This window comes from Schistosoma haematobium, chromosome 7 (genome assembly GCF_000699445.3).
Source record: "Schistosoma haematobium chromosome 7, whole genome shotgun sequence".
Taxonomy (NCBI): domain Eukaryota; kingdom Metazoa; phylum Platyhelminthes; class Trematoda; order Strigeidida; family Schistosomatidae; genus Schistosoma; species Schistosoma haematobium.
The window spans coordinates 6,907,082-6,928,493 of NC_067202.1; the positions used below are offsets into that span (position 1 = coordinate 6,907,082).

A 21,412-nucleotide genomic window follows, 5' to 3' on the forward strand; every position below is an offset into this window, starting at 1 on the left:
TATCGGGGATCGTTTAATCTAAGCTGGCTAACGACTGTAAGAGACGTGTAGCATGGTGATGACATACAGCATCCTCAACACTTTTGTACATCCCAATAAATATCTACTTAATCTAAGTGCTAACACAAACCTTAAGGGCAACGTTCAGAAACCAGAGCCACAACATGGCAGAACGGACTGCAGGAACATCTTCTACTCCCTAAGAGTAGTCGGATGCCGAAATTTGATGCCAGCTGAACTAGTTCAAGAGACTTCGCAGGAGTCCTTTAAGAGAAAACTTGACATATTCTCTAGGACTGAGGGCAGTATCTCTATTGTTTACAAATATCTTTATAGTTACCTTTATAGTTAGAAATACCTAGGTTCCATTCTGGCAGCATCTGTGATCCACTGTTTCTAAAAACGGAAACCCGTTAAGCGAAAGCTTCTTCTATTCTTTTCAGAGTCATTTGAACATTTTAAAAGCGCCCTATATGAGCTTGCGCTACCATGTGGAGCTAACATTTGCCAAGTAAAGTCCTTTGTTTGTATTTGATTACGAGTAGTTGAAGTAATTAGGTCATCCCTTGGTGACGTGGTACTGTCCATTGTTTCATTATAGTTTCTAGGTTTTCCCAATGTTCCAGGATAATGTAGAATACTACGAAACTGCCTTACATATAAGGCAGTTACAGTTGCAACTATAACTAAGAGCTGTTGATCCTCAGCTACGTAATTTAAAAAAAGTATTTTCCGTCCCCATGTCTATTTTCAACCTATGAATTGTACACCACATATTATATTTTGATTGTAGGACTGGGTTAAAAAACCGACAGTCGGTCTGTTTATAACATAGTGTCGTGATATGACGGCTCTCCTTGTCTTGGATCTATTCTCTCACCATAAATTCTTCGTTGAGTCCCTAAGAATCATGTAGCTTAATAGTTTTAAGCATTGTCAGGGACAGGTCAAAAAGATCCATAGCAATCAGTGGGTTGCTTTTGAACCTATTTAATATATCTATTTTCCCAACCAAGATACATATCCTAATCGCGTAGTTTTTGAAACTGAACTGTACTTTCTTTTGGATGCTAGTTTTGTTTATTCATTACTCAGACTTTTCTGTTTTCTCATAACATTATCACTTCACATTGTACATACATTTTTTTGGCATATTTGTATCAAAATGTTTACGTTCTGAAAGAAGTGTTTCAGTTATTGAGCAAAAATCCAACTTGTTTAAACACTAGTTTCGTCCCACTATATTTTCTATTTACAGAATCTATTTTGCCGCTTTTTTATTAAGCAATGGAAGTAGTTTGAAAGTAGTCTTAGTTTTTATTGGTATTCAACTTTTCTGACCACAGCAATTTTTATCGTTTTATTTTATGCCTTCGAGTGTTATGCAGTCTACTAAAGTTAAATGTGCACATTGATAGGATTTCATCCTTTACCCTATTTACAGATTATACCTTTTCTCCATAAATGAAACTTGTCAATTTGAAGACCATTCCATTGATAAGCATCGCAAACGTTTTGCATAGTCAGTAAAGTATGATGACAAAGAAGAAAAGTAGTTCATCGGTTATCCTTGAACTGAAAGAATTAGTTGATCATATCAATAACACTATTCCTGATGTCCCAGGAAAACAACGTCTAGTTAGAATGTGTCAAAAAGAGACGACTCATTTTGAGTCGGTAAGTCCTTTTGTTGTTATTTTTAATACATATCCTGTAGTAATATCATGAACAGGGGTAATGTGTCATTAATCTACACTTGATGTCGCCTCTTTCCTATTTACTTGGTTCTTTAACGAGATTTTCGCAGTTGCGAAACCTTAGCTATGATAAATATCCCTGTCTTCTTGCATCCTCCGATCAGGCTGAAATCAAAACACTCAAGTAATTCCATTTTCAATCAGTCGGACCTATTAGAATCATCATGATGTCAGGAGATTCGTATATTAATTCTATTAAAACCAAGAGAATTCAGGGAATAAAATTTTATTTTAAACAAAATCACTGGCATTTATATTTCGGTAATAAATATACAATTAGCAGATGCAGCTGCTGCTTTCAAACCATTGGCATGCTCCGAGCACCAGGATTCTCGGTCCTTACACAAACTCTGTCCAACTTCATTGCGTAAGTCTTCGTTTGTAGTCAAACTCGCGGTTACCCGGTGTAAACCGACGGGCTTCAACCAGTTGTAAGGAGCCTGAGGACACCCAGTGCTTATAAGCGGGACGTTTCGCGAGGCTACAAGCGACTCTACCCGCCACTTTCATGGCGTCATGCAACTGCAACCAATGCTCATCTACACTTTCTGATGGGATGGTAGCTAACCTTGAACTTAGCTCTGCTTGATATTTAGTTGCAACAGAAGCTGCAACCAATTTGTTGACACCGATCGGTTTAGGACGATGAGTTTGTTGGCCACTGGAAAGTAAGGTGAGATTAGCACAAACAAGGGCATGATCAGAGTTCAGATAGGTACTCCAAAAGGAGCGACAGTCTTGTACACAACCACGCCAGCGATAGCTGACCGCGATATGATCAACCTGAGTTCAGGCTTTAGATGCAGAGGGAGGACTCCCGGTGGCACATGGGCGATGACTGTGTTGGTAGCTAGTGCTAGCCAGAAACGGGTTGTAGTTTGCGCACAGTTGCAGTGGACCTGTGACCAACAACCCCCATCGGCCACCTAAACGACTCTCCTGTGCCTAGACGCCCGACCTGAGCATTCAATCCTCCAGCTAGTACTACATTATCCGTCGAACGCATTTTCTGTAGAAGGACTGGTAACTGGTGGCAAAGCTCATCGTTGATCGCATTCGGGCTGTAATCTGTCAGAGCACGGGTGTAGATGACAAAAAGACATCGTTTCTCACAATGATTTCTCCGCACTGTGATGGAATTTTCTAACCATACAGCACATAACCGACTGTTAATAGGGACTCAGTCGATTAGTGCTGCCTCAGCATTAGCGCTTGGTGAGCCACCAGTAAAACCAGACGAAGATGCCACAGGGTCCCCGGATAAACGCACGCGAAACAAGCTTTTAGAAGCGACAGATGGAATGAGAATTTGTAGTACATCACCAGATTTTTGACTACGGGCCTCGGATAGACAACAGACGTCGATAATCAGACTTTCTAAAGACATAGATAACCCTATCTATTGTGTGATCTGCATTAGTGTGCGAATGTTGAAGGAAGCCAGTTTGAATGGTATACGTGGTTTCAGAAAGACTCAGTATTCGTATTCGGTGGTACCATTCAACTTTCAACCAGTCAGTGACTCGGGACCGCTTAAATAGGACAGGGTTTCCACCATAGGCGAGCTGCTGTATAAGTTGAAAAATACGAATACAATGAGAATAGAAGAAAGTAGACAAGTGATGTATATAAAATAGAAATAAATGTGATATGTCTGAATGTTAATTGAAGCAAGAATAATATTTCCAGTAGTAATTGTCATTTGATTTGTGTGTGGGCTGTGATACTGCCCGGGTGCCCAAACCGAAGCAGGTGGTTTTCTTAGGGGGACACACCTAGAATCTCCGACTTAAAGGTCTGATCCATAAGGCCTTAGAGCAACGTTAGGAGATGCAATCTCATGGTATCTGGTGATCAACAATAGGTTCATACGCCATTTGTTCCCTCAACATCCTGGAGACTATGCGCCCAATTGCTTTGTAACCAGAGTTTTTCAACTCCCCTAGGTGGACCCTCCGTGTCCACCAGCCCGGTTAAAGCGTCTGACATTTGCTTTTCGTCCTCCCTCTTTCGTAAAAAACTCCCTCACAGCGAGAAGGCAGTGATTATGACTACCCTGACAGTGACTGTATACACGTGGCCATGTGAGTGTATTTCGAGAGGGAGAGCGGACTCTCCTCACCCTTGGCCTTGCCAGGGCATGTGGGAGCATAACTCACGGAACTTGGCTCTTAAACTATTATCGAGTTTGACAAGAGTGAAAAGAATATGTCACACATATGTAACATATATTTCATGTTCGTCAAATGTTAGTTTGGACTTCAGTATCGATTTATGCTAATATTCAGTCTAATAATAGTGAGTAATTATTAGTTCTCTCCACTCATTTGGAGATTTATATCGTTCTGGATGGATTGTTAATCATCTATTTTTCTGAAATCTCAGTCAAAAAAGGAAACAATTTTCAGTAAAGAATGTTTTCGCTCTCGCCAATGATTCTATTAAAATCATACCTCTTGAACAAGATAGTGGCTATCTGTACTCAATTATGCTGTGAATAAGGGGTTAGGTGTTAAAGAGAAAGTTACTGTATTCGAATCTCTATGTGGACATCGACACTGTGGTGCAAGTGTATCCAGTTGAAAAATCCTATATAGGATAGAACAGTCGTTTTAGTTTTCACTACTAATCATAATCTATATTTTGATAAAAAATGATGGATTTACGTATTGCTTACGTGTTACCAAATCTTATAGATTGACTAGTTCTTGTAATGTACGTTTACATAACTTGTAAATTATTCTCATAACATTTGTAATCTGTACATACTTGGATATTTTTACTGTTTGTCCATTTTACTAAAATTAAATCTCCGAAAATCTGTTTATATTAGTTGCCGTCTGACTTAGCCGACGATTCAGCTGTTTGTTCCAATTTGCCATATTTCAAAGCGATAACAACAATCGCCAATTCTTATGGTAATCGTCTTGTGGATTTATTATGTCGTTATCGTCTACCGTTGGGATCAACTGTCAACAGTAGTATTCATGTACAGCAGTTTGATGATGATGATGATAATCACAATAATGTTGTCAGTTCTCTTAATGCGATTCATTCAAATAGTAATGATTATTTATTACGATGCGATAAACAAGGTGAAACTATTATCGTTAATCTTTTCTTTCGGTATTATATACTTGATTTTATTGTTCAGAACGATATAGGATTGTAACGATAGCAGTTTTCCATTGACTTCTTTCTTGTTTCACCTTAATATACATGATTGTGTAATAAAGAAATAGATTTGCAGCTCAAATAAACCAGTCATACTCAACGTAGGACCTTGGGATGTATGTGTATTGGTTTAATCTGACACATTCCCTTAGCATAGTGAGATGAAATCACTAAGTCACCTATCAGCGTAGTAGATATAGTAACAATATCAATGGTAGTAGAAAAAGAAGATATGGTTGGAGAAGTAAATATGAATGTCTATAAAGGTTTCATAAGGTAATTAAAAATTTTGGAATTTAAGAGAGGACAACTAGTGGATTCACCTGGGTCATTGCGGACGATTCTAAGCTATGCGATCAAAAGTCTCTAACCACTGATTGCAACAATCATGCGACCTCCTACCAAGTGATATGCGCCGACCTACACGGCTCTGTCTAATTGTTTGTAACTTTACATATATATATATATATATATATATATATATATATATATATATATATATATATATATAATTGTTCCATAAATGGATCCCAACAGTCACCATTCATTATTCTCTTCGGCATATAAGAATTTTGATATAGGAAATGTACTCACTTCTTTGTATGATGTCATACGTGCACACCTCTGAGTTGTCTCATACTAGGTTGAAACAGCTGTTTAATAGTTGTGAACAATTGGTAGGATCTTTTATCATGTCTTTTCTGATCTGGAAAAAGATAAAATTATAATGAATGTTTTTTGACTGCAAATAATAAGGATTGTCGGCTTAAATTTTATAGCTTGCGCAGGATGTAAGCAAAGTAATCTAATCCTGTTGGAAAAATACTATTAATGGCCCTGAATGTTTCAGTCCTATCTATCATATGGTCACTATCGACGAAATGTGATAAAATAAATTTGAGTATACCTATAGTCTTAAGGGAGCTGACGCTTTCTGGTAGATCTGATCTTGTACCATCCACCTTCATAGCCTGAGGTGTTGCCAGTAAACCATTCTGGTTGTATCTGATCTTCTGTAGGGTTTCCATTCGATTACTCCCAATAATCTAACGTCGAAACAGTGTAAGCGATGTTGGATTATTTAGACTAGTGGCCACTTTGTAGCGTGATCGATATAATTCGATCAACATCAAGAAGGACTAGAGAAACTTGGCATTTGTCACAATAGGGATTACTGGCTAACTCTGGCTTATATATCTAGAATACACCAGATATAGTTATTTTCACAGGAACGACTGGACCGGTAATTTGGTAAAGCTAGATAGCTCAACTTTTATCCCAGCAGGCACTATCGGTTAACCAGAAAGGGGCAATCGGAATGACTGATTTCGTAAAGTATTGCTTTTACGATGACTTGTCTATCGCATAGGATACCGATGTGTTTATTTTCGTTGTCCTAGTTCCACACAGTGGAGATTTTCAACATTCGTGCGTACCTATTAAAGTGAATTTAATTCGAGTATTTATTCAGGTAACTGCATATTGATGTTCTTTGAAAGGGGAGTATACCGTGTGGCAATTTATCCAGCTGGGGAATAGTTTTTATATAAGGTTAAACATATACTTCGGTTGTATGTATTGAGTTATGCCTGTTTGTAAGATTGCTTTTAACGTATCGTTCACAGTATTTTTCTCTTTCGATATATTACGATCATAAGTAAATACCATGACGAGGCTAGTCACGTTCTGACGGTATCACATTACATGCAATTGGTTTCCTTTATGAATTTAAATAAAGCAAGAACAAATATTGGTGCAGAATAGTATGAATTCATATTATTTCGAGGTTTCTCGTCAGCTGCTTACAAACCAAAAAATGTGATAGAATTTTTACATTGAGATAGAGTGAAAACAATTGACATAGATGAGTGTAGATAACTGGGTTACAATAATAACTATAAATATATATATATGCTAGAACAGGTCAAAAGGAATTAATTCAGGTTGGGTGGTGTAATAATGCAATTGAATAATCATAAGATAGGTTACGTAATAATAATTAAATAGAATATGGAAAGTTAAGATAATTTAGGAGGATCAGGTGGTGGAAATGCGTAAATAATAATGTGGTTTAAGAATTATGTAATAGGGGAGGAATATAAATATTTTAAAATAAATAAAAATAATAATAATAATAAAGGGTTACCAGGGTAGTGATAAGCTAATTAAAGTCTCTTTTTGAATGCATAAGTCAGGTTTAAGTTTTTTGATTATAATAGCTTCAGCAAAACGGAGGGTGGTCGTACTTCTTTGTCTATTGATAACTTTGAAAGCATGAGGAATGTCGATGGTGTGCCCGGTGTCAAGTAAATGTCGAGCTATTGCACTGTTGAAAGCCCTGGTCCCACGCAGCCTCAAGTTTTTCGGAACATGCTCGGAAATGCGGACATGCACTCTTCTCTCAGTTCTTCCAATGTATGTGCTTTGGCACGTACATGTAAATTGGTAGATGCAGTTGGAGCTACTAAGAAAAGAGGGCTTGTTGATTTTGGTTTGTTGAAGTGAGCAGTTCGTTTGCCATACTGTCATAAGTTTTGCTGCTGGGTAGGTGGCTTTCAACGCAGAGTTTATTCTTTGATTGATTATTCCAGCGATTTCATCACCTTTGAAACGTAAGTGTAGAAAACAGGTTTTTCTTTCTACTCCATCGTATTTTGTATGAGGATTGCTTTTGGCATATTTCTGGATAAATTTTCAATGGGTATTCATTATCGCGTAGAACATTAGTAATCAGATTAATTTCATCATTAAGGTATTCTTTTGAACAGATTTTTTGAGCGCGGTCAAAAAGGGTTCGTACAATACCCTTTTTGTAACTCATTGGGCATTAGATGTCATTTGTCCTCACCATGGATTTATTTTTAGTGAATGTGACAAGTATGTTCTAAATGCGTCAAATTCTAGCCACATTTCTGATGTGATTGTATCAGATGTTGAATATTCTCACAAACTATGTATGTCGAGTAGAATCCCCAGTCGATGGCATGATGAACCAAAAGGCATACCACGTCTGTCCAAAGCAGTCAGAGAACCAGTTTGTCGAGATGTAAATTTGAACTGAGTCCAAAATTATCCCAGTGAGTATGAGGCAAATGCGTATTTGATTGTCTTGAAGGTGAATCAAGCCTTAATAAATCACATGTCGTGTCAGTTACACAGATCGATGTTCAAAGTGTGTATTCATATTATAACTCGAACAATGGCCTTAGGTTTTTTGACGTTAAAGGCAAGAAGAGCGTGCATAAAACTTTCATACAAGTCAGAATCACATAGTGGAAGGCCTCAAATTATATGTTTCTGTGTATACCCAAATGCTCACATGCAATGGAAGTGTGAGATATGAAAAGATAATTCAAAACGGGGCCGTCGAATTGCTTATAACATTGAAATTTGAGGATCCTACATTGTTTCATGAGGGAAGAGATAATGCATGCAATTCCAGGGTAGATATCTGGTGTCATAAGGTTGATCCAATCTTTACAGACGAATGTGAGACAAGAACTACACACAAACATAGAGGGAAAATGATGTGTGGTAGTGAGAGTGGAACGTGATTGGTCATTGAGCATGGACAAAAAGGCATAACCTACTGACTATTAAGTATGGATTTCCTCCTTTGTTATTGATTTTTACTCCCGTCTCAGAGTGACTGCTTGTAACTGCGTTGAATAAAGTATTATCTAGTGTTAATCTGGCTCTCTGTTCTGGGTTGTGAATCCTAGATCTGGTATCTGTATTGTGTACCATTCATGTATTGAATGTAGCTTAGCGTAGTATACCGCGGAGAGAAAAATATTTTAGAACCATCCGTTATATCACTTTTATATTAATTGGCCGATTTATCATGTACTTAGCTTCGAATCTCACTTCTGGTGTGAGGGCTAGTGATACTACTCGGTCGCCCAGACCGAAGTAGGTGCAGTGGGTATGGAGCCTGAGTCTTAGTAATTGAATTCCAAGTGACCTTATCATTAAGCTATCTGTTTTATGCGATAGGACTGCCATGTAAACGGCACTTACGTCAAATTTACACTGTTACTTTATTTACTTATGCCTGTTACCTCTCGTGGAACGTAGGCCGCCGATCAGCATTGTCCAACCAACTATTTTCTGGGTTTTCCTTTCCAGTCGTTGCTGATTCCTGTTAATTCTTTTGATGTCTGGTTCAGATTTCCGGCTGAATGTGTTCTTTCTTCTCGTTTTGCCTTGAGGATTTCGAGCTAGGTCTTAATTTGTGATACAATTTGGTGATTTCCAAAATATGTGTACCATCCACCTCCAAAGTTTTTTCCTAATTTCCTCTTCAGCTGGGATATGTTTTGTTCCGTACCACAGTAGCATGTTGTTGATGTCTGGCCGACGAATTTGGAGTATATTGCGTAGAAAACTGTTTGTAAATAGTAGCATTGTTAGTTATTAAACTTAACAAAATCGGTTGTTACACTCTTATACTCTAACCTCTTTCTCCTTTCATTTATTTCATGTTTCTGGGAGCCGATATGTGCCAAATTAAGCTTATAATAGTCAGTCGAACACACTTACGTGTTAGGTTCTATACGATTTAAGTCTGTTTTATGTATATGTAGTGTCATACATTCATCCCTAAGCGTCATAATAAGTATCAGGATACATCAATTATGCTAGTCGGTGTTGATATTATTTAATTAAACCTAATGTCATTATATAAATACGATAGCTAGCCTACCACTCAGTGAACAATATTATTATGATAATTTAATTTAATTTCTTCACATGATATTTTCTAGACTCCCTGCTCATTGATTTAATATGTACACAATCAGATGAAGGTATCGATGATTTTTCACGATCTAGAACCTGTTATGGTAATGCAGATGAAGCTAGTCTATGGGCTCCTGCTTTGTGGATTAAAGTTGTGACTCGTGATTCATCTCGTCTTAATAATGCTTGGCGAGGTAATATGTGTTTGTTTTGCTAATTATTCTTTATTGTGAATTTTTTTTGCGGTAGCACGTGAGTGAGTAATTTTTGATGCATTTTTATCCATTCAATCTGAAAACTTAGACTACAGTTACAGAGTAATGCAATATAATAGGTAAGTGTTCCGGTAGCCGTAATAATTAGTAGTAGTAATGGGTCAGTTGGTACTACCAAGTTGTATCTCCTCATTTCCGTAGCTATTTAACTGGTCCTCCTGGTCTCCTACATTGTACGGACATTCCATGTACCTATATTAATTGTTGCTCTGGTTGTTAGAAAAGGGGTATCGTCCTCGTCGCTTCCTAAGAATCTCGGCCCTCATTATGAGGCGTCATAATTGTTATGAATGAAGATCTTTGAAATCGGTGGGCAGAGTTTAATAGGTTCAAATATTTTATTGTGGTTAGCATTTGTTTAACAAGATTGTTTTGTATAGGATGGAGTTGTTGACCTCATGATCAACCCTCCTCTTTTACTCGGGGCTGGGACCGGCAGTAACCCTAGAAGAGCTACAGGCGGAGTTACTTTTCATACACAACTGCAAAACATGATTGATCATGGTAAAGCGAGCCTTTAATATTGGTATATAATTACTGATGTTCGACTATTGCAGTCTCTTAATTTCTGTATGATGTCAGTATGAAGTGATTATTGATGATGTTATGGAATAAACTTTTGAATTAATGATTAATATAAATAGTAAACTGATTTTTACTGATCTGGATGGTTTAATTGTTAAGCTTTTATTACTGTTTTGAACGACAACATCATGAACACATACTTTATATTCTACTACATTCTATTTCATGTGATCAATCTAATAATTGTGTAGTTTTGTCAAGTAATATACATCAGGTGGTATGTTTATGCGTGCTTTCTTATTTCGACCATTAAAGACATCAACCTAGTATCTCACACACAAAAGTTGTTACATTCCTCATAAAGACAAAACGAGAAAAGACGTAATCGAAAGCTACTAAGCGGTAGCTTAATGGTTAAGATGTTCAACTTCCTGCCACTGAATCTTTGGTCAGAACTCCGCTCCATCTATTTAAGTTTGGACAACCGGTTAATGTCATTCTTAGAGTGTATTAGTCATACCCACGTAGACGGTAAATGAGTTTTTTAAAAAATTAATAAAAGTATTTCCCTAGCTTAATTATGTATAAGGGATCACCATTCACGGGAGTCAGCAATGATCACCGGACCAGTTGTTATGAATGCGCCGCTACCTCAGTGAGTGTAGATCTACAACTTCACCGACTGAACTGACTCTCTGGTCCTGAACCTTATATCTAGCTTCTCTATTACAGTGATGGATAGTTCCACTACACATACAGGTGCTTTGTAAATGCATGATCATATGCATGTAATTTGTAACTAGCTAAAACAACACAGAGCTTGGGATTACTACATGTAGGTTACGTATGAATTTCAGCTTTTCTAAATATACTTCAATTCACGCCATTGGACTATAGAATAAAATGTCTTTCCTTTAACTGTGGGTTCGAAATCAGTAGATGTCACTCATAATGTAGTGCATCCCTTTGCATGTGAGTTCCGGTGATTTTTTCGTCAGTCATACTTAAAATGAATTTATTCGACAATATAGTCTATTATTTACATATGTTCAAGTGGTTTTAATATAAACCTTTCTTGGTGTTTGTTATTTCTATCAATTAACTTTTGTTCATATGGATATAGGATTTGAGCTGGGTTTATTTTTATGATTAAGATGAAGAATTTAGGGTTGGGGTGCATAGGTGCTAACCGTAAAACCTAATCTAAATCTTAAATCATAACCCTAAGTCACAACTCTTGGTCCTAAACTTTTGTTTTAACTGTATCTCCAAGTTTTATATCCTTTCCATAAATCTTAAATTCTGCATACTAGTTTAGACACTAGCTCTAAACTCTAGATCATAATCATAAATCCTGAACTGTAGTTCTTATTTCCAGTCCTAGCACTATCAATTATTTATCCATAATTTCTGTTTTCTGGTCGGCTGAATAAAGTCAAGAGTTTATCAGTCATTTCAAGAGTCATTCAAGCTCGTTTTTATGGTTTAGTTCTACCCATTTTTACTAAAATTTCTGATGTTCATATAGGTGAAGCTTCTTCAAAACATGTAGCTTGTTTGGGACGTCAAGCGGAAGAATTAGTCCTAGCATCTCACTGGTATCAACGAGGTCAACCGAAATATTGGATTCGTGTAATCGTACATTGGCTACCACATGGATCTTTCTGTGCTGAAATCAATGATATAGATTCAGATTTACGTGAATATCTTCAGAATATTGATGTGACATTACTTACTGGTTCTAATCCATGGATTAATAACTGTGATATTCCTGCTATCATTTTCAAAAGTCCTAACTATACTGTATCTCTTAGAAATTTAATCTTACCTGTATATAAATTCAAGAAATTTTTAAATAGTTTTACTGAATACGATAACACGTCTGGTGATTTCAAACAATTTAAATTTGAAGCTATAGAACAGATACTGTCATTGTTGAATAGATTGTACAAAACAGTTAATCACGAAGAACAGAAGGCCAGTATTTTTACTGATGAAATGTTATTTGAAGTGGATGATTCATTGAATTCCTTTAAAATTACTTATCCAATGGATGCAGTTTTACAGAAATGTGCATTATGGCCATTTCTAATAGATTCTTATGGTCGGTAAGTGTTTCTTCCTGAAGATGTTAAATTGGATGTTGAAATGATTTTAACGGAATAAACTTATTATATGATGAAACAAAATGGAGACGGTTCAACAAAGGAGAGTATCTTTATGTGACCAATACTAATATGCTGTATAGAAATAAGTTAAATAGTGTATGCATATTGAAGTGACTCCAAGCAGTAAATTATCCTCTAAATATCCTTGAATCGGACATTTACAGTCAGTCATACGCAATGTAGAACCTGATACGTGTACACCCATTTAAGTTGTCTTACCTCATTGTGATGAACGAAGATCTGGTGTGGAAAGTCAATTTTCAACTTTGTTTTCACTCTAATTGCTGTCTGCTCCTCTCGCTGTTCTCTTCAATTCAATCTTCTTTTGGAAGGCATTCCACTTCTGATCGCTACTACATACTACTTATGTCTGTCGGCGGAAGTAGCATGCACCACGCTATTAACACGGGATGATGAAATTGTCAGGGCAAATTTCAGATTAGTAGAGACAGTAATAGTATCAGTGGTAATAGAAAGGATTTGTCATAGAACACGTGGTTGGGTTAATATAGGGAAAATTTCTGATTAAAAGATTTGAGATTTAAACGAAGACAGGTTGAATGTGCTCGACATCGACTACATTTCCTTTCAGGCGACCCCGGTAGTAGTAGCCCTTATACTTAAAGTGTAGCTCAGAGCTCTGAGTACACGAATCTGTACTTGATGAACAGTTGCATCACTTGAACGCATATTTATGATTGTTGACTTTTATTTATTTCACTGTTGGTTGTATATAGTGTGTATTCCTGGAGCGAACATCAACTATGAAATGTGGCAGGTACATCCAACTGACGAATTCCAAACAGAATGAAATGCAGATCCTGGATTCCAATACTAACCATATTTCTATTGTATTTGAATTTATTTTCGCTTTTTAGTGTAGATGAAGTAAATCGTATAAATTTGGATGTTTCAGCTTTGATTGCTTTTGTCTCTGAACTGTCACAATTCAATCCAACATATCCTCCTACTGATCAATTGATATCAATTGACAATAATGATAATCATGCCGAAGCTGTATCTGATAAAATTCTAGAATGTTTACAATCAGTAGAAAGACGTACACAATTACTGTTGAACCATCCTCCACTGAAACCAGAAAAATTCGAATGGCTAATAGAATCTGAAGCTGAAGTACCAGTACTTCTATCGATGGATAAATATCTTCGAGGTATTGTGTGACCAATTTATTATTGTGGCTAAATTCATTACCAGCTTTATTTCTGTGATCAGTCCGTGACGTAAACTACGAATTTCAACAATTTTCACAAGTCGTTTATGGTAATAACAATGTGATTTATCATTGAGTAATTTCGATAGATAATTGCCGAAGTCCTAGTGAGAAGCCTCGAGCAGTGAAGTTCGACCATATACTGTGTAGTGTACTTACCCATCGACGATATTGGAAGATAGTTGTGTATTATCATGATTTGATGCAAGGAAATAATGAAATGTTTACATTGTTAAGATGAATAATGTCTACAACTTGGTAGTCGTGGTATTTGAATACCCACTGGATATTTAATGCTAATTAAGTCTGGTTTTCATTCATTACTGAACGATATAAACAATTGAAAACTACTCACATCAGACGTAGGAAGATTGAAGTATTTTTAACATTCAACAGCTGTTTCAACTATTTCCACATGGTTTCTTCATCAACGAAGCATCAAGTTTATGTATTTTTTGGTTATCGAAGGTGCATGAATGCATGACCAACGAGACCGTAGGGATAAATAATAAAAAAACTATTGTATCTAAACTAGAACGTTAGAGTATAAAGAATAAAATACAATGGTCACTTTTAAACTACAGTAATTTTGAAGTAGAAAATGATATGACAGTACTCCATACACTAAACAAGTAAGTGTCCATTCGGATTTAGTAGGTGAGTACCGGGTTCGAGTCCCGGAGTGAATATCAACTTTGGGATGCAGGTATATCTAACTGACGAGTCCCGAATAAGATGACACGCACGTCCTAGATTCCACTGATAACCACATCTATTTTATACCAATTTGTGTTATAATGGCTATATCAAGGCGATTTGTACAAGATGCACATATACCAACCAAGACTGATCAAATTTCAGTCAGAAATATCAACAAAAGGATAGTTCAAAAACCATTTAAAATTGAATTACACTCAATAAAAGCTTTTAATTTGTAGATTAGAGGAGGCACAAAACTAAATGCTACTACTTTGCAAATTTTGAATTACATGAAATACTGTCCCTTCCTCCAAAAAATTGCTTTCTTTGTTTGTCATTTCATACTTTTCTTTCTTTTTTCATATTAGTTCTAGATTGTTTATGACTGTGTTTACTTGCATAAATACTTCATAAATAAAGAACTATGTGGATGAAATTAACCATTGGTTATAAGTATTATTTTTATGATTTTCTGTGATGCATTTACTTGCATTCATATAATTCAATCACATTACCTAACTGTTACAATTTCTCTTCTTACGACTCATCTACTCTTGTTGCTTAGTATTTCTTGGACACTGCTTCATTCAACGAAACCCAAAATCAAAACACGGTTGAACAGGAACGTAATTATATTACAAATAACAAGGGTGGATTGAATTAGGAATCACAATAAGAGAAACGCTACTATATTTATAATTTTTACGTAAGAAGATTCTAGAGTCTTCTCCAATTTATCCTCTAGCGCTGATTGGTTAAGAAATAGTCAGTCAACGTGCTCCAACACGATTCCGCCTAGAACATGATTTGATCTAATATATATCCCGCTAGCATTAACTGTTCACATGGTCTTATGTACGAACTAATATATCGATTTTCATTTGAAAAAATATTTTACATTACAAAATTGGTTTTTTCTCTTTTTTTAAAAGGCAAAGTACCCGTTGTATGCTTAAGCGCTGTTCATTCATTTTTAAATATTCTTGCCTTAATATCCGGACCAAGTGAATGGAAACGTGGAATTAGATTAATTAGTCACTTAGTTATATTACCTGATTTAAATTCATCAGGTGAAATAATTTCACCATTTAGTAAAACAAGAGAATCTAAGAGTTCCAATTATTTATTAACTCAAGTAAGTTATATATACGTGAAAAAAAGTGACAAATAATATATTTTACTAAATTTTAATGTATTTGAATCTTGTCTCCTGTTATATGACGATATACTCGTTCCTTTTCGTTTCGTATTGTGATCAAAATGACACTGTCAGTTGTTAGAAGTTAGAATCTTTCAAATCCTTTATTTTATTATGATTGTAACATCTTTGAGTAGTGGATTGATAATTTTCTCAAATTCAGTTGATTAGCGATTATCTAGACAATGAATTTAACAGCTGTGAGACACAAGTAACTTGACATATTCAACGTTTCTATTAATACTGATAGTCAACTATCATAAATGGTCTTGAATCATTCTTTTAATCCTCTTTGAGAGTTTTGGTCAATTTGAAAAAAAGTTGTTTTCTTCATTTGATTATCTTCAAAAGCATTCCTCAAATGTTTTCGTAAATTCTAATAAAATTTCATTATAAGTTTTAGTACCTTAGTATGGGTCACTATCAGATCACTTATTGTATTAATGAATAGTTCGTATCTGGATATTGAAAAACTGTCGATTGTATGAAATAATGGGCAGATATTGGTAACTATTCCATAGACTAATAACACATTATTTTCTGTTATTTTTAATTTCATATCATACACTTTTACACTATTTAATGAATATCGGCCTTAAGCTTTCTCGATTACATCATAATGAATTGTCTGATTGTAAGCGGTTCAGATAAATAATGAGGTTGTTTCAAGAGCAAATGGATGATGCATTGACCATTTGAAGTGAGAGATTTTCAGTTTGAGTTCAGGTGCAAGCATCGACAGTAGGACGAGACATTTGCCCTGAATCCTATTACTAGCGACAATCTCATTCTATATGACTTGTATCATAATGACTTTATCGAGACAATCTGCACAGTGTGCATATATACCAACTAAGACAGATCAAATTTCAGTCTGTAATTTCAATAACAGGATAATTCAAACCTTTCCTAACAATTCTATAAATGATCAAAATGCATGGTAGTAAGTTTAAAGAAAAAGATTTTAAGAAAGTTCGGAATAAAATTGGTTACAATGTATTGATGACAATGTAAACCCTTTTCTTTAAAAAAACGTATTAATATTTTTAGACTGATTGGTGGTATGCATGATTAGAAATGAATGAATTTCAGACCATACTCATCATGTAAAATTTGATTTACAAATTTATTTTCATCACAAACTGTTATCCATCTAGTGGCAAACCATGACTGATTGATTGAAATATTGAAACCTGTACTGTTTGTTGGTAGAGAACTGTATTATCCTGGATTTAAACTCCTTCGCAGTGTGCACATAAGATTTTTACATGCAGTCGAAACCATCAGTTGTTCTTCTCTTGCGGCAAGTACATAACGCTTAAAATACATTGACTCGGAACCCAGTAGTTTTCTATGTTCCATTTTCGTTACAACTTTCTTTCATACTCTCCTTCCTTTATTATTGGTTTTTAAGAATTTACAAATTATCTCTCTACCGACTTTATTTAACATCCAACCCACCGTATTGAACTGATAAGGTTTTTTATAATATTAAGTGTTTATTATTACTATGTTAGATCGATTACTAAATTATTAACCAGGCACGGATTCGTATGCTTAACCTTTAGCTACGCTCTAATTGGGAAGATTAGTGATAACACCCGTATGGTAGAATTGTCAAGTGAATAGTTCTAAGGCTAGAGATATATGTATTCTAAATAAAAGTAGGAAGTTGATTGGAGACACTATCGTTCTTCATAGACTGAAATGGTTCGAAAATACGTTCCAAGTGCCTGACTTTCACATAACTCCGATTTGAAATGTTTGCTTACATAGCATTAAGTTAGGAAAATCTAAATATGGGAGGGAAAAGAGTAAGATATGGGGTCATTCCATAAAGTCTTTGTCCTGTATGATTGAAAACATTAGGTAATATGATCCAAAACTGGTCTAGCTGAAGCAATTACATTCATTCCCTACATTCTATATTTTGAACTTACTATCATTCCATACTTTTCATCACAGCTAACTTTATTTCCACCCGTTTGCTTCAGATTATTTAAATTTTTTCTCACTATGCTGGCGTGAAATAACAGATTTTATGTCAATGTTGACCGACGCGGTTCATGTGTAAATAATAAAGATGGGACTTGTTTAGTGGATTCATACTAAATGGAATTAAACGATAATCCAATTAATTAATATATAAACTGTTCAAAGCAATGGGGTTAGCAATGGAACGTAGGTCACTTTTTCTATTTGAGACTCGTCATCTAGGTTCGACCGTGTACGGGTGTTGATGTTCCCAGCGGCTTAGAACCCAGTACCTTTTAATTGAAATACCCTACGTGTTTTCCACTTAGCTACTGAGTTCATTTAGTCACTGGCTTGTGATGAGTTATAATTCAAAATTTTAAAAACAAAATAAAACTGTTACATACTAGTCTGTTATATCTGTCCTCTGTTTTACCATTTTTTGATAATTAAAAGTTGCTCTTGCTTTTCGATCACAGCGAATAATTCATTCAGTATTCCACCTAATAATTTATTTTAATGGTTAACCGCGCATGATCCTAAAATAAATTTCTGTGTAATAATCCTAATGATACTGTGTCTTCTTGACCTAATTTCCTCTAGAAAAGAGGGTTCTAAACCTATGGATCAGTATTTGAATATCACATAGTCGAATCATTGTATCTGGGATACTTCCTACACTAAGCTAGTCTTTTTTAGTTGTGGTTCTGTTTGGTAGCTTTCAAATTCACCCTTCATCTATCATGTGCTTCGTTTTTGTAGTGAACTTGGACATGAATGAATTACTCAATTGTTCCATTGCACACACATCAGGTGGTTGGAGTTAACTGGCGAGAAACTCTGTATCAACCTAGTTTTCGTGCTAGTTGACACTCATCTGCAGAATATACCTGTGATTTTCAAGGAGTTGATACTTCGTGGTGGACTTGAGCCTGCACCACCCAGCTTTGTGGTGTGTTATGTTAATACTGAGTTATTCGGATAGTGACTGACCTTCTATATGACCTAGATATTTAAAACTAGTTGATCACTGGATGATTAGTGAATACTGTCTTCTCTGTCTAATCCTCTAGTGTTAAAGATCGTATTCTATCTATCGAATTGTAATGTATCCACTAATCTAAGTGACTTAAAATCGAATGCACCAAGTTATAAGTTTGAATGGTTATACTCCAATAGGATCAGATACTTTCTAAAAAAGACAACAAACTACTTAATCAATAGACTATTTATTTCAATGATTCTCTTAAAAGAAACCTGATTTCACACTATTTCAATTAAAAATATGTATGTATGTATATGTATATCTTTCGAGTATTCATTTTTAGAGGTTATATTAGTAAACAAAAATACACTTTGTGATTTTTTCTAGCGTATCATGGAATTCGGCAATGTATTAGAAGCGCTGACAATAACATCCAATGCTGGTTTCCTAAGATCTGTTCGTAAATCAGTAAGCTTTTTTGCGTTTATTTTTTCCCTGGGGAAGATTGGGAAATCAACCTAGTTTATTCACGCACAATAAGATATTGATTAGATAGTAGATTCTCATTGATATAGTTATGACGTGATAATGGTCGAGCCAAATTTACAGGTTAGAAAACTGAGTACTATTTGGATACTAGCGAATTCACGCGTATACAGCCACTGAAAGGGAAGTCCTACTCACTACCTTCTCACGATGCAGTTTACAAAATTGAGAAGACGAAAAGCAAATATTTGGTGCTTTAACCGGGTTGGTGAACACAGAGGGTCCACCTAGCGGGGTTGGAATGCCCTGATTCCAAACCAATGGAGCACATGGGCTCTAAGATTCTGAGGGAACAAATGGCATATGAACCAATTGTCGGTCACCGGCTACCATGGGATTTCATCTCCTAACATTGCTCCACTGCCTTATGGATTAAACCTCTAGGTCACAGGCTCGTTGAGTGGCCTCCTAAGAAAACCACCCGCTTCGGTCTGGGCACCCGGGCAATATTCCAGCCCACACGAAAATCAAGTGACGGAGTATGGCGCACATATATTTGGTGCCTCCCTGTCCCAATGTTTATGTGTTTGAATAAATATATATGATACTAACAAAGTTACACTATACGCGACCAATAAAATCATAACTATTTATTGTCTAAGCGTTGAGAAATATTCACCTTGATTTAAAACTACCTTCGCATCACTAGTAGTGGCAAATTTATTAAATAGGTATTAATAGTACTTCATTCTCCGATATACAATGCAGTTTCGGTAAATCGCTGTGAAATTTTTGATGCTGAACTAATGAATCCTATATCAAACAAACTTACCAGCTGTGTTGATATATGAAATTATCAGTTTGAATCCAGTTTATACAATCGGACAGTTAAAAACAGTAAAATGTGAATACACCTGAATCACTATAATCGATTTTAAACAGTATTATCTAAGAACACTGACTCCTTACTTCTCATAGACTCGTATTGGTAGCTCAGATTTCTACGCAAAACTCAAGCTGATAATAATCACGTGTTCAAAAATGGAATTAAAAATACACGCTACTATGGAATCCCAAAGTAGTACTTAAGTCGCTTCGTAGTTTCATCGAGTTTCAACGATTTCCACAGCCCACATATTGTTAGTAATTCATGATATGATGGGCTTGTTTCTTGTTATCGTCTGATCATGCCGAATCATTTTCTCAGTTTATTATCACAGCGATTTACGGAATATATTATGATTGATTGTGTTCCAGCATGTGTGGTGTTTGCCTGAATAATCTGATTGATTAATCTGTTTCTTGCAATTCGCCTAAGAATTCAATGTTTATTTAGGGATCGCTTGGAAATAACCTTCCATCACAAATATGTTTGAATATACAACTACAAATATCTCATTAGATTCATCTTGTTACAATTCGATATAATGAATTATCTGTTGTCTATTATTTTTTATTCTTTAAACAAGTGGTTACTTTGCTTGGGCAACAATTATACTTTTCGAAATAATGAAAATAAACAACTTCCTATCCATAATCTGATCTTGAAAATTTGACTATTGGATATAAGATATATTGATAACATGGACAAAAATCAAACTGGTTTTATACCTATCGCCCTTAATCAAGTTCATAATTCCCTTGAAATTAAGGTAAATGATTGCGTACCAAACAGGCACCGAAGCAAAGGTTAAATATCTTGGATCTCAGTAAAAATGATGAATACTTAGCGTACGGTGTGTAAACTTTTCTCCAGCAAATAAGGTAAATCTAAGATTAGTTAACTGATTTGCAAGTAGTCTAATGACTTTTCCAAATCGAAATTCCCTGGAACAGATAATCAGTATAATTTAGTCTTGGGTTTCGACTCTTGGCCTACTAATTTCAACATAGTTGACATCCACTTGTTTGGTGTTTGTTAGCTAACCTAGGTATAGGGATTCATTTACTTGCCTCAAACAATACTTGATGCTTAGGAGATGTTAATGTCACACGACTGCCTGGACTAGAGTAGTAGGTGGGGGTTGAAACCCTCGGCTGAAAGTTCGTCTCTTTTACCACTGAACCACCACTCTAGTGATAGATTTCAATGAGATAAGTGAGTCGTGCCTTTTCCAAAAGCTATAGATCGATCGTAATAACTGCTTTCAGTGAATTTGTTACATATTCTTCAGTTTACACCATAGCAATTTTTAAAAAA

At 35.6% G+C, this 21,412-nt stretch overlaps 1 protein-coding gene across 2 annotated transcripts in view; it reads left to right on the forward strand.

Annotated features, from left to right (window-relative positions):
* The first annotated feature begins 460 nt into the window (after positions 1-460).
* Positions 461-21,412, forward strand: part of AP3B2_1 (AP-3 complex subunit beta-2) — a 73,059-nt gene continuing 52,107 nt past the window's right edge. Inside the window, exons 1-8 of one of the 2 annotated variants that reach the window (XM_051217893.1) lie at positions 461-511; positions 1,445-1,677; positions 4,591-4,852; positions 9,698-9,865; positions 12,000-12,579; positions 13,518-13,810; positions 15,135-15,704; positions 19,114-19,194. In XM_051217893.1, the coding sequence (XP_051064325.1) occupies positions 1,534-1,677; positions 4,591-4,852; positions 9,698-9,865; positions 12,000-12,579; positions 13,518-13,810; positions 15,135-15,187 (1,500 nt within the window). In that variant the 5' untranslated portion in view covers positions 461-511; positions 1,445-1,533 and the 3' untranslated portion in view covers positions 15,188-15,704; positions 19,114-19,194. The remainder of the gene's footprint in view (positions 512-1,444; positions 1,678-4,590; positions 4,853-9,697; positions 9,866-11,999; positions 12,580-13,517; positions 13,811-15,134; positions 15,705-19,113; positions 19,195-21,412) is intronic. The other variant, XM_051217894.1, reaches the window with a different exon arrangement.